This window comes from Sminthopsis crassicaudata, chromosome 2, assembly GCF_048593235.1.
Source record: "Sminthopsis crassicaudata isolate SCR6 chromosome 2, ASM4859323v1, whole genome shotgun sequence".
In the NCBI taxonomy this organism is placed as follows: Eukaryota; Metazoa; Chordata; class Mammalia; order Dasyuromorphia; family Dasyuridae; genus Sminthopsis; species Sminthopsis crassicaudata.
The window spans coordinates 188817432-188831285 of record NC_133618.1 but is presented as its reverse complement, the minus strand read 5'-3'; the positions used below and the strand labels follow the sequence as shown (position 1 = coordinate 188831285).

The following is a 13854-nucleotide window of genomic DNA, read 5'->3' as shown; positions in this document are numbered from 1 at the left end:
ACTGAAGAGTTATTTACATTTTAAAAAATTAAAAAGCATAGGAACAAATAGATTTTTTCTTAATTTGGCATATGATAGCTCTCTGAAAACAAGAGCCAGTATCATATGTAATATATGACATACATGAGGCTTTTCCAGAAGGATCAGGGGTAAAGCAAGGATTTTCATTATCATCACTATTACCTGAAAGCTATTTACAGTAGTGAGGTAAGAAAGCAAATTGAAGAAATAAGTAAAAAGTAAAACAAAATTATCACTGTTTTTGAAAAATTATTACTTAAGAGAACCCTAAATATGGCTAAAAATGTATAACTTCACTAAAAAAAAAAATGAGCTGTTAGAGCTAACAGAGCCAAGAACCAAAATTAAAGTTATAAGTGAGAAGTCAAAGTATCAAATGTTAACAGAAGTAGTAGGAAGACCAGCCTGACATCAAAGGGTAAAGCCTCCCTTACACTACAATAATCTAATCACTTTTTTTTTTTCTCTCCAGAGATTAGTTTGGCTCTTTCCTTCCAAATGTCACCTTGCATTTCTTTTAGATGGAGTTTCTTTCCATTCTGACCTACTGAAGAATAGTTTCACAAGTTTTTTCCTAGTGACCTGTCCCTGAAACAAGCAAGGCATGCATCCTTTTATAGATTTTAGTGTTTTTAAGGCTAGGAAGTACAGATAAAAACTGATTGCAGTAAAAATAAGGAAAGAGAAAGTTATGAATTTTTAAATACACTTAAGAAATACAGTGAAAGGAAAATATAAGAGATGTTAAAGGGTTAACCTAGTAACAGTTACATATTCAGTCCACTTCCAAAGGGAAGCTGATTGGGTATTTGAATTGCTGCATCTATTTCCATGTTCCTTTCAATCACTCTTATGTTCTAGATTTTCTCTTGAATGAAATAAAGGCTGGCATTGTGCTGTACCCTTGCTTGTTTGCTTTGAAGCTAGGAGATCAAGTTTGGGATAATTATAGATAAAAGCCAGCTGGAGTAATTCCTTGTTGGGGCAACAAATCAAAGGGATAAACCAATTCTAATGGGACAGGCCCCCAAATTTAACGTGGGCTGTATGAACCCAGAGTGCTGGAGGTCCTTGAGCTATGGGTTACATAAAATAAAAGTGAAAATAATAACAAAAAGCATGTACTTATACTCAACATATTAATTGTTGCTTAAATTGATCATTAAATTATAAAATTGACAATCAATTAAATATAAATATATTAATTATAAGAAATAGAGATTTATAATCTAGAAAACAATTATATGTTGTGGTATGGAATATATAATAATGACTAGTTAACATTTATATAGTGCTTTAAAGTTTATAAATCACTATACAAATATTTAAATGACAACCTTGGGAAGTAGGTGCTAACTATTATCTTTAGTGTACAAATAAGGAAAATAAGGAAGACAGAAATTAAATCACTTTCCCAAAGTCACATGGCTAAGTTAAGTGTCTCAGGCAATATTTGAACTCAGATCTTCCTGACTGGCTCTTATCTATAGAGCCACCTAGCTGAGAGTGGTGCAAATAGCAGATCTCATGGACTCAAGTAAAATTCACTGATTATTTCAGAGGAAAATTTTAACTGTCTCATCGCAAATACTTTTCCAATTTAAAATAGGAAGTATATTATTTGTTATTATTATTATTATTATTATTATTTTTTTTTTTGCTGAGGCAATTAGGGTTAAGCGACTTGCCCAGGGTCATACGGCTAGGAAGTATTAAGTGTTTGAAGCCAGATTTGAACTCAGGTCCTAATAGGAAGAATATTTTAAATAATTTCATGACATAATTATATTAGTATAGCCTAGAGTGCTGCTGTTGAAATGACAATTTATTTTTTCCCTTCAATTCAACAAGTATTTATATTAAGGGGCTGACCAAATGCCTGGAACATAAGACAAAATTAGCCTGGAAAATAGATATAGATTGGACAAGAAATTTTCTAGTAACATCAAATGCCAGGAACACGGGCAAGAGACCAGAAAAAAACTCTTGACACTTAAATATATGGGTTACAGAAAGAGGAAGAACAAATCTATATTTCATTTTATTAAGTATTCTTTAAAAATAAAAAATATGCATGGTAATAAATCTAATGAAATTTATTACAAAAGGAAATACCTAACTTTTAATTTCAAAAGATCACCTTTCACATATAATTAGTATTCACAAATATGCATAAACAAAACCATTACTAGACTACTCAAAGAAACATATTTTTAGTGACATGAGATAATTTTTATAATTCATAAATACATTATAAGTATAGTATGTATATATTTATACACATACTTTGAAATATTACAGTTGTATGTTGAAATTATAAGGGCATATGTTTATAATTTTCACATCCTATACTGCCCTCATAAGATCATTATACTGTATCATGATACTGTATCAAGATTAATAAGGCATTAATTAATATATTTATTATCATTACTTTATTAATTAATCATTTTTCTCTTCCAAATACCCTGGATTTATCTACTGTAAACACATTATATTGAAAATTGGCCAACAATTATAACTATGGTATAAAAGAAAGCTTAACTTTCAACATTTTGTAAAACAAAAATAATTAAACTTAAAAAACGCCTATGTACTCAATGACCAACCATTAAGACTCTTTACCTCCTGAGTCATCAGTGCTACTTGATTTTTCTGATTTTCTGGTATCAGTAAATTCTGGAGAATGTGGAACATATCCATCAGGAGGTGGGCTTACTGTATATATTTTTTTCTTGGGTTGGATCTTGCTTTCATCATCTATAAAAGAAAAAGAAAATTATTTTTATTTTGTATTATAAATTTAATTGGTTGCTTATTTCATCTGATTGTCATTACAGGGTATATCATGTCAGCACTTGAGTTATTTTGATAATTAAAGTCATTGAATGCACTGATTTAACAATTAACAAGTATTATAATTAAGGAATTTCATAATCCAAACATTTTGCTATAAAATGAAATTGTCTATTTATACATCTCTGATTGATCAATAATTACTTAAATATGTATCTTGTCTAAGATTTAAATAAAATTGTAACATATATGACATTTTCACATGCCATTCAACACTGAATTCCAGTGCATACCCACGTTAATATTTAGGAAATAAATGGTCTATAAATCCTTAAGAATTATATATGTACATTTTTATAAAATGTCTATTCTATATTTACCTATAGATCTGTTTACTGAGGCAATAAGAAAATATTTTCTATTCCTCCATTAAAGTGCTACTTTCACACTCCATGTATTTGTGGTCTCCAGCTTTGTGGTCATATATTTAGTATGTATATTTCACTTGTGGCTCCAAAAAGTGGCAGCTATACCCCAGTAAAACTGTCTAAGCGAATGGGCTAAACCAAGTTGATGGAAACCAACAGGACTTAAATCCTTTGGGGAGTTAGAGAGATGTCCCCTGGTAGGATGGGTAGATGGGAAAGATTTGTTCCAATGGCCATCAAGGCAGCTGAATCAGACATTGTGGAGCATTTAGAGCCTGGTCAAACATTATCTTGTCAAGGTCATCTGCTGTATCCCAGGTCATCAGCAGTCATCTTGACTTTTGTTTTCCCTCTATATTTTGGTGATTCTGGAGGAGAGAGGGCTGACAACTCAGTCCAATTCTGCCACACTTAAATTCATGTTCAAGTCATCATCGATACACCAACATCATGACATCATTGAAAACAAAAGATGAATAACAATGTATTTACAAGTTAAGCTCAAACAAGTTCCACTAAGCTAGGAAGTCTGCAGGTAAGGATATGGTGATAAAATGCATGTCTTCAGCAGTTCTGCTTGGTTTGAATGACCAAGAATATTCTCTCCCTTCCAGGATAAATGGATCACTTTAAATTTCATCATCATACTGAGTGACTCATTTTCTGATATTTAATACTCTCAAATTATGAGTAACATAATTTTAGAATAAACATATTTCTGTGTTCTAATTCTTCATAAAATGGTAAACTATGTAGAATATACAAGACAATTATTTCTTCTGGTTAACAAAGTTATCATATATGCCTAAGAAATGAACCTTGAATTTGGATTATTTGGTATTTTTATACTTCCTAGAATAGATTTAAAATGTTACTTAGCATCATTTAACATAATAATTAAAAAAATTATTTTAATAATCACAAATAAATATAAAAATTATTTTATGCAATGACTTACAAGTACTATTCAGTTCAGAAGAACTCAACTTTGTCTGTATTGCAAGAAAAAACTACTTCCATGAAACCAACAGGATATTCAACCATATATGATACTGCTTTTAAAAGGAAAAACCAAGATCAAAACAGAATCAAAACATCTTCTATAGGCACTTACACACACATGCAAGCATACACACATACACATAGACAACAACCCATTTAGATATCTTAAAAATATTCATATAAGGATTTTTTTTTAATGGCAGAAGTCTCCAGAGAAATTTGTAAAGAAAAGGGAAAGCAACACATTAATTATGGCTGGTCACTTTCTCTTTTGTATAAGAAATTTCTTTGATATGTGTTAACCAGTTTTGCTTTTTCTTTTTAAACTTTTGCAAGGATTCTAGAGGACTGACAGGTAGAAAAGGTGTTTTCTGTTACTTTAAGTATCATCTATCCAAGCCAGAACTACTTATTCTTCCCTCCTCTAATCCTCCCCAAAAATCTCCAACTCACCCAGATTCACCACTCAGGTGTCATTGACAGGACTCATTCACACAATTGTTATCATCTTGTCAATTCTATCTTCACAATATCTCTCCTATACAATGTCTTCTCTCTACCCACAGCCACCACCCTGGCAATGATAGATTTACACTGATATACAGTTGAGCTACTCCAATGACCTACTGGTTGATCACCCTGGTTTCCCTGACTTGCTTTAAGAAGACTCAGCTCAGGGGTAGCTAGTTGGTGTAATGGACAGAGCACCAGCTCTGAAGTCAGGAGGATCTGAGTTCAAATTTGACCTCAGACACTCAACACTTCCTAGCTGTGTGACCCTGGGCAAGTCACTTAACCCCAATTGCCTCAGGGGGGTAAAAAGACTCAATTCAAATATCATTTTGTGCAACAGACCTTTCCCAAAGTTACTTTCTCTCTCCTCCCCCAATAATTCCTTTCCTTAGAGATTTTATTTTTATAGTGTATTGTCCCAATCGAAATTACAATAAGCTGAGGCACAGATCTCGAACTACAATCAAATTATTAGCAAAGTTCAAATTTGCCAATAAATAGGGTATTTTTATTTTTATAGACAAATCATTTTTAAATTTACTTTTTTATTAATTTTATATTTTATATTTTATTTTTATATATAATATTTATATTATATATTTTTTTGACAGTAAATATGCATGGATAATTTTTTACAACATTATCCCTTGCACTCACTTCTGTTCCGAATTTTCCCCTCCTTTCCTCTACCCCCTCCTCTAGATAGCAGGCAGTCCCATACATGTTAAATATGTAATAGTATATCCTAGATACAATATATGTGTGCAGAACCGAATTTCTTGTTGCACAGGAAGAATTGGATTCAGAAGGTAAAAATAACCTGGGAAGAAAAACAAAAATGCAAACAGTTTATACTCATTTCCCAGTGTTCCTTCTCTGGGTGTAGCTGATTCTGTCCATCCTTGATCAATTGGAACTGAATTAGATCTTCTCTTTGTTGAAGATATCCACTTCCATTAGAATATATTCTCATACAGTATCGTTGTTGAAGTGTATAATGATCTCCTGATACTGCTCATTTTATTCAGCATCAGTTCATGTAAGTCTCTCCAAGCCTCTCTGTTTCATCCTGCTGGTCATTTCTTACAGAACAATAATATTTCATAACACTCATATACCATAATTTACCCAACCATTCTCCAACTGATGGGCATCCATTCATTTTCCAGTGTCTAGCCACTACAAAAAGGGCTGCCACAAACATTTTGGCACACACATGTCCCTTTCCCTTTTTTAGTATTTCTTTGGGATATAAGCCCAATAGTAGCACTGCTGTATCAAAGGGTACACACAGTTTGATAAATTTTTGGGCATAATTTCAGATTGCTCTCCATAATGGTTGGATTCTTTCACAATTCCACCAACAATGCATCAGTGTCCCAGTTTTCCCACATCCCCTCCAACATTCATCATTATTTTTTCCTGTCATCCTAGCCAATCTGACAGGGATGTAGTGATATCTCAGAGTTGTCTTAATTTGCATTTCTCTGATCGTGATTTGGAACACTCTTTCATATGAGTGGAAATATTCAATTTCATCATCTGAAAATTGTCTGTTCATATCCTTTAACCATTTATCAATTGGAGAATGGCTTGATTTCTTATAAATCAGTTTCAATTCTCTATATATTTTGGAAATGAGGCCTTTATCAGAATCTTTGACTTTCCCATTTGGTTACTTCCCTTCTAATCATAAAGTCTGAGGGAACAACAATACAATTGGCTGGAAATAGGAAATGTGGGGTTAGGAACAATCTTTTGATAATAAATTCTGATTGATTCAATCCACCTTTAAGGCTGGTTAGTAATATAGTGCTAACAGACCAGACTTCTTTGAAGGACACCTAGTGGTACAAAGATAACAGATGAGACTTCTTTGACTTGAAGTGATTATAACAGAAAATTAAACTTTTAAATCAACCCAGAGACAATGAAACATGATTTAAGCAGTTATACAAGATGTCAATGGTAGATATAGAATTTAATAAATTACAAAATGATATCAATTTTTTGTTTTTGTGTTCTTTGCCTCTTTTTGTTTTGCGGGGGGGGGGGGGGGAGTGCTATCATTTAGCAGAGGATCCAACAGACAGTAAGCAATTAATGAAAATGTGAAGTGACTAGAGCACTGTCTCTACTTATTTTGAGATCCGAGTCTTTGTGCTTGGTTTAATAAGGGTTGGAGGGAAAACCAAAAGTGGTGGAGAGAACCTGACTCATTCCATGATTGTTTATCAGCCTTGCCTTATGAAGTACTGAACTCTGTGTTTTTTCCAGGGAGTAGACTTTATATACATATAGGAACTTTGGAGCAATTTAGTATCAAAAACCCTTACAGATAAGTTTCTCCCTTACTTCTTTCTACCTTTGATCTTTTTTTTTTTTTTAAATTAAAATGGCAAATAGTTTATTTATTCTATTTTGGTTGTTAAAGAAAGAGATTTTAATAGGGTTATCCTTTTCTTATCAATTCCAATGTCCTGCTATGTTTGAATGAAAAAAGAAAAGAAACATAATATTACTGGTTTGAGTAAAAACCCTGTAATCTTCAGTTCCCACATCAATAGGTTTCATGGCCAGCTAACTAGCAAGTTTCATGAAATATTTAGATCCACACTTCCTATCAAATATTTAGGTGCTAATCCTTTTACTAATTAATTTGTACTGACTGGTCCCTTAGGAACCATCACTCACAGGATCAAATACTTAAGTCTCTGAGAAAGATAACTTTCCTTAAAGGGCTGGGATATAGAAAACCAAACTAAAAGGAGCATATATAACTTTTAATGGTTCTAAAAAGAACATGGCAGTATTAGGAAGGCAACATAACAAAATGGATATAGAGCCTGGAAGATCTCTTCCTCTTAATTTCTTTTAAGACACTTAAAACCTAAGTGACAAGATAAGTTATTTAACATCTCTGAATAGTCTTATTTTCCTCATGTTTAATAAGAATAACAACAGTAGCTATGTTAGGTAGAAAGGAGTATAATAAAATGATAATGCATACAAAATCTTAGCCAATATTAAAGTGCTAAATAAATGAGTTACCATCATCATTATCCTCTTGTTATTCTTCTCAACTTAGTTCAGTAGAGTTCAGATATAAATGTTTGTGAGAAGGTACTATACTTCTATTTTTTAAATGTTTAATGTCCTTCAGATTGTTGTGCAGGTGGTTAAAATTATCTTTCTGTAATTGAATAAATGTATTAGATATAATTCCTTCCTTCCTTCCTTCCTTCCTTCCTTCCTTCCTTCCTTCCTTCCTTCCTTCCTTCCTTCCTTCCTTCCTTCCTTCCTTCCTTCCTTCCTTCCTTCCTTCCTTTTTCTTTCTTTCATCGGGGTTAAGTGACTTGCCCAGGAACACACAGCTAGGAAGTGTTAAATGTCTGAGGTCAAATTTGAACTCAGGTCCTCCTGACTTCAGGGCTGGTGTTCTGCCTACTGTGCCATCTAGCTGCTCCTAATTTCATCTTTAGTAGATTCATTGAAAGAATCTTTGAAACAGCTCCAGTATTCTGACAGAGGGGATGATGAAGATTTTAGGAACTATCTTGTTCCCACACAGCATCCATTTCTTCCATCTTTATATTTTAAATGCTTTTCACTCCCTATAGTATAAAGATTTGGCATGGTATCATTTATTAAAAATGTTGTTCTTAAATTTTTACAAATCAATGTATTATCCAGGTGCCTGTTATAATATTCTAGTTCCATTACCATTTATCGTTAAACTCTCAAAGATATTTCAGTGTGCATTTTTCATTTGTTTATTTAAAAAAGGAGAGTAAAGCAATTATTACTATATGATCATTACTGATAAATGGACACAGTGATATTTATAGAGATATATAATTTCTTAACATTTTATTTTAAGGAAAAAATTCAAGAACAAGTAATTATTACCATAAATTCTTTCTTTTTTGTACAAAGCCTAAAAGACTTTCTCTAGATTCATATATATATATGTATATAAATATATATATAACACATATTATTTAAAACAGAAATACAATAAATTAATAAAATCTCTACATATATAGTTCTAAATATGGAGCCTAGTTTAATGTTAAAAAGAAAAAAAAGTAGAAAGTTAATAATCTGGTTGATTATTTTAATTAATCCTTAATCTATAATCACTTAATCCAAATAAGAGAGCCTCATTTATGGAGCACCTAGGTGGCATAGTGAATAGAGTGCCAGATCTGGAATTAGGAAGACTCTTCTTCCTCGGTTCAAATCTGGCCTCAGACACTTATTGGCACAAACCCTTATTTTCCTTCACTTCCTCCCCTCTCCCCCTCCCCAGTTATACTACTTTGGACATCACCATCATGATCTAGAAACCTCTTCATCCTGAACTCATCTCATCAGTACTCTCTGTCTCTAGGAAAGCTCTTACTGATTGGAGGTACCTGTACTTCAGTTTTCTTTCTGTATGTTGTCTTTCCCATTAAAGCTTGCCTTTTGTCTTTCTTTGTATCCAGAGTGCCTTGTACATAGTAGATACTTAATAAATGTTTGTTGACTAAATTAAGATATCTCCCACAGTATGAAACAAATATACATTTATTCATATATCACGGTAAGGACTACATACTTTGTTCTGTAAATAATAAGAGTATCAGTGAATGTGAAAAAATCTATTTAATCAAGATTTACATTTACCAGCAGAACATCACAGATTATCATGGGGACAATTGGAAAGTGCTTGTTCAAAAAAATCTGTATTAAATAATCAATGACAGACATAAATCTGAAGTTGACACTATAGGACTTAGGGAAGGGGCAGAGGGAGGAGAGGAAGAGGAGACAGAGACAGAGAGACAGAAAAAGAGAGAAGAGAGAAAAAACATGCAGAGAAGGGCAAATTGACAAAATTCTCTCTTTTTCCCCCTTTTCCTAAAGCTTTTAAATTTTGATTTTTAAAAGAACTGACATTAAGTTCTTATATTCTTTATTGTTGTACTTTTCTAAAATAGGTTTTTTACTGAAATCGTTTCTACATGGTCTAAATTTCCTCTATCTTTCCTTTTACTCTTTCAAAGAAACATCTCTTATAACTTTAAAAAGAAGACAAGAAAAACAAAACAATCAATATATTGAATAAAATCTAAGTGTATGTGATGTTTCATATCTGTGGACCCTTATTTTGTGAAAGAAAGTAGTATCTTGAGAAGGAAATGTTTTCTTATATCTCCTCTTCGGGGCCAATCTTGATTTTCATAATAACTCTTAAAAAAAAAAAGTAAATCTCTCCATGCTTCTCTGTATTTATCACATTCATCATTTCTTATAGCATAATAATATTTAATTAATTCATGGGCCATGATTTGTTTAATTATTCTCCAACCAATGTGTATTTACTTAGTTTCCAAGGTGGCAAATATGAAATTATATGACTGTCTTCTGATTTATTAATCAATCCCTCCTTGAAGGATATCTCTGGGAAGCAATTCCTTGAGCAGAATCTCTGGGTCAATGGATATGGACATTTTAGTTACTTTGCCTAATTCCAAATTATTTTTCAAAATGGTTGTATCAATTCATAGTTCTACCAACAGTATAACCGTGTTCTAATATTTTCACAACTTCTCAAACACTGACTATTCCTATCTTTTGTCATCTTTGAAAATTTCCTAGTTGTGAGGTGAAAAATCAGAGTTGTTTTGATATATCTATATCTATATCTGTATCTATATCTATATCTATATATACATACATATATCCTGTGTTTATTTTGTCTATAATTTCAAAATGGATGATTTCTAAAAATTCTTTTAATATTTTTATGATATGATTTTTAATATAAAGGCTGCATCTCTATTGAGAACTTATTGTAGAATATAGCATAAAGTGTTGGTCAAAGCCTAATTTCTGTCAGACTGCTTTCAAGTTTTTGAGTTTATTGCACATTGGGTTATTGAGTTTCATTGTTTCTGATTTTTCCTAGTCTAGTCTATTCCAGTGTAGTTTCTTATGATTCGTCTTTGTACTTACCTTCTCTGAGATTCAATTTCTTTCTCATGTAAAATGAACAGGTTGTATTAGATTATTTCTTCTATCTCTAAATCTATGCTGTTATTATCTCATGATCACTTAGTTTGAAAAGACAATCCTTGACCTCAAGAAGCTTAAATTCTAATGGGGGAAGAGGATACATTAAAAGGAAATTGAAAAGCAGAAGATGGGAGTAGGATATGTCTTTTCAAGATATATGTACTGATAGATTAACTCATAGTGGTTTTATCTGCACATTTTAGTCTAGAAAACAAATTCTCTATCACCTTGTCCCCTCCCCGCCATGGAGTGTTATGCTGAACTCTTTTAAGAAGCTCCACAAGGGGCAACTAGGTGGCATGATGGATAGAACACCAGCCCTGAAATTAGGAAGACCAAAGTTCAAATCTGGTCTCAGACAATTAACACTTCCTAGCAATGGGACTCTGGGCAAGTCACTTAACCCCAATTGCCTCACCAAAAAAAGCCAACCAACCAAACAAGAAACCCAGAAGCTCCATAGAATTGTGCAGTTTGATATAATCAAGACAATGCCATGTATAAACAAGAATGAAGATTCAGAGAAATTTACAATGTATAGGAATGCCTCTTTCACTGAAATCCTCTACATAAACTATTACATAGGAATTTAAATGAATAAAGATATCTTATGGTGGATTTCAAATGGAACTTAAAAGCTTAAAAAAAAACCCAACCAGATTACAAGTTATTTTCACATGGAATACCTTCTAGAGCAGGGCTTCGTAAACTTTATCTATTTGCAAACCCCTTTTTTCCAGGAAATTTTTTACATGTATATTGTTATACAACTATATAGTCGTATATATACTGTGTACATAGTTACATAAAATAGATATGCAAATCAAACATTTATTGATAATAAATCATAAATAAATTTATTTTAAAACAATTGTTATACATATAATTTTACTATTTATTAAAGATGAAAGAAAATTTGCACACTAATGAGATGGATATGTGTATTTATTTTTACACAAAGAATAAAAATCTTGGCAGAATATCTGATATTTCTTACTATTGCCAAATTTTTGTGACCCCCACATACAGTTACACAACTGTTTAAGAAGCTATATTCTAGAGCAAACATTATGTTACTGAACATACCTGCATTACTTTGATTTAGATTTTTATATAAACTGACCTTAAATATTTCACCACTTAAAAGTTTTTTTTTCTTATAAAGTCAATAACTTCAGTTAAGAAAACATGTATAAAGTAAGTACAAATCAGAAAAGATCAGATAGATGGTTCTTAATAATTAATGGTAAGGGGAAGCTAAGTGGCACAGTGGATAGAGCACCAGCCTTGAAGTCAGGAGGACCTGAGTTCAAATGTGCCCTCAGACAATTAACACTTCCAAGCTGTGTGACCCTGGGCAAGTCACTTAACCCCAATTGCCTTAGGGGAAAAATAATTAAATGGTAAAAGGAAAAAAATATCTGAAGATAAAACATTGTCTGCATATAATAATACCTGCTTTAGACTGGACTTTCCTTGGTTCTAGCTCTGGTTTTGAGGAAGAAGTCTCTGTTGTAGCCTGAAGTTGTTGATTTGAAACAGATGGATAGAGTCTCTTCAGCACTTTTTCAACGAACACTGGAAAGGATAATCAATTTTAAAAATTAAAGTTTTGTCCAGATTATATGTTCTTTTAAAAATAATAATTCATATTTTAAAGAATTGCAGATGAAATGTTTTCATATTTTCCCTATATAGCTTTCTTCCTGTCCTTTTATCCTATATCTAATCAATTTCCCTCCTTTAATAGACATGTTTCTTAATGATTTTTTTTAGCTGAAATGTAGCAAGCCAATTATTAAGTAAAACTTTTCTGAATTTATGGATTTGGTATACTTTAGTGCTAACTAAATGCTACTTTGGGAAAGCACATGTCTGAACACTAACTCATAAAGACAACAGAATTTCAAAATTATATCAAAGACACGTGACTTTTTATTTTAGCTCTCATGATTAAAAAAAAATATTTGCATACACACTTTTAATCAGAGGGCAGGAGAAAATAAAAAGTCAGGATGATAGGGGCAGTATATCCAGTTCCTAACAATACCAGTCAAGTTTGCCCTCAGACATAAACTAACTTAATAAAACTATAATTAAGGAAAAATTCCAGAATAAGATAGTCTTAACAAATATGTTGAGATTTAAAAAAATTTACTTCCTCAACTGAAAGGAAAAAATATTGTCAAAAATGAATAGATTTTTCCACTTTAAGTGTTTTAATGATCAAGTACTAATTTTGAAGGGCTTTTTGCAAGATTACATCAAAGAATTTGTAAGTATATCAAAGAATAAAGAACAATCTTGCACAAGATAAACTTGAACTCTAGTTAGAAATATAAGATAAGCAAACAAACAACGTAAACCCAGTTAAAAAGCAACACCAGAATAAATGGTTACATGGCAAATGTACTAACTGGAATTTATTAATGTTTTTTCATTAAATATATGAATTCAATCCAATTTAATAAACATTTATTAAGCACTTCCTATGCATCAGGCACTATGTTAAGCACTGGGGATACAAATAAGAAAAAGAAAGTCTATACCCTATCTATCCAGAATCTGCACAAGGATGAGGGTATTCTGGTATTTCATTCTGGAGATGACAATCTCTGGTAAAACAGTAGCTCAAGGAAAACTTGAATCCAATACCTTTTTGTCAATAGGTAAGCCTTTTGGAGATATGGATGGTCATTGAATTAATCAGAACCCTTCAATTATTTTTCTTTACTATGTTACAGATTTTGAATAAATTGTTCTCCTGCTTGTATTCACATTACTTCAGAAATTAATACCAAGATTTATAAAAATGTCTCTTTAAATAATTTCTAATAGCAAAATGATATTCCATTCACATTCATATACACCAATTTGTTTAGCCATGCTGAAAATGCAACATAGCAAACATGGTTTATACCAACACTATATTAAAAGTTCAGATGAAGATTTATACCATAAAATTAGAATTTTATAAATTTTTATTTTTTATCATGTCTTTTCTCCTATTGATTTTTCTGTTTCACACAAA

General features: G+C 31.8%; 1 protein-coding gene across 1 annotated transcript in view; it reads right to left on the bottom strand.

The window, feature by feature from the left end:
- The window catches only part of ERICH1 (glutamate rich 1), a 75873-nt gene that overhangs the window by 39215 nt on the left and 22804 nt on the right, over positions 1 to 13854 (bottom strand). The window contains exons 2-3 of the mRNA XM_074287980.1: positions 12279 to 12401; positions 2647 to 2781 (exon numbers count right to left, since the gene is read on the bottom strand). Coding sequence (XP_074144081.1) covers positions 2647 to 2781; positions 12279 to 12401 — 258 coding nt within the window. The remainder of the gene's footprint in view (positions 1 to 2646; positions 2782 to 12278; positions 12402 to 13854) is intronic.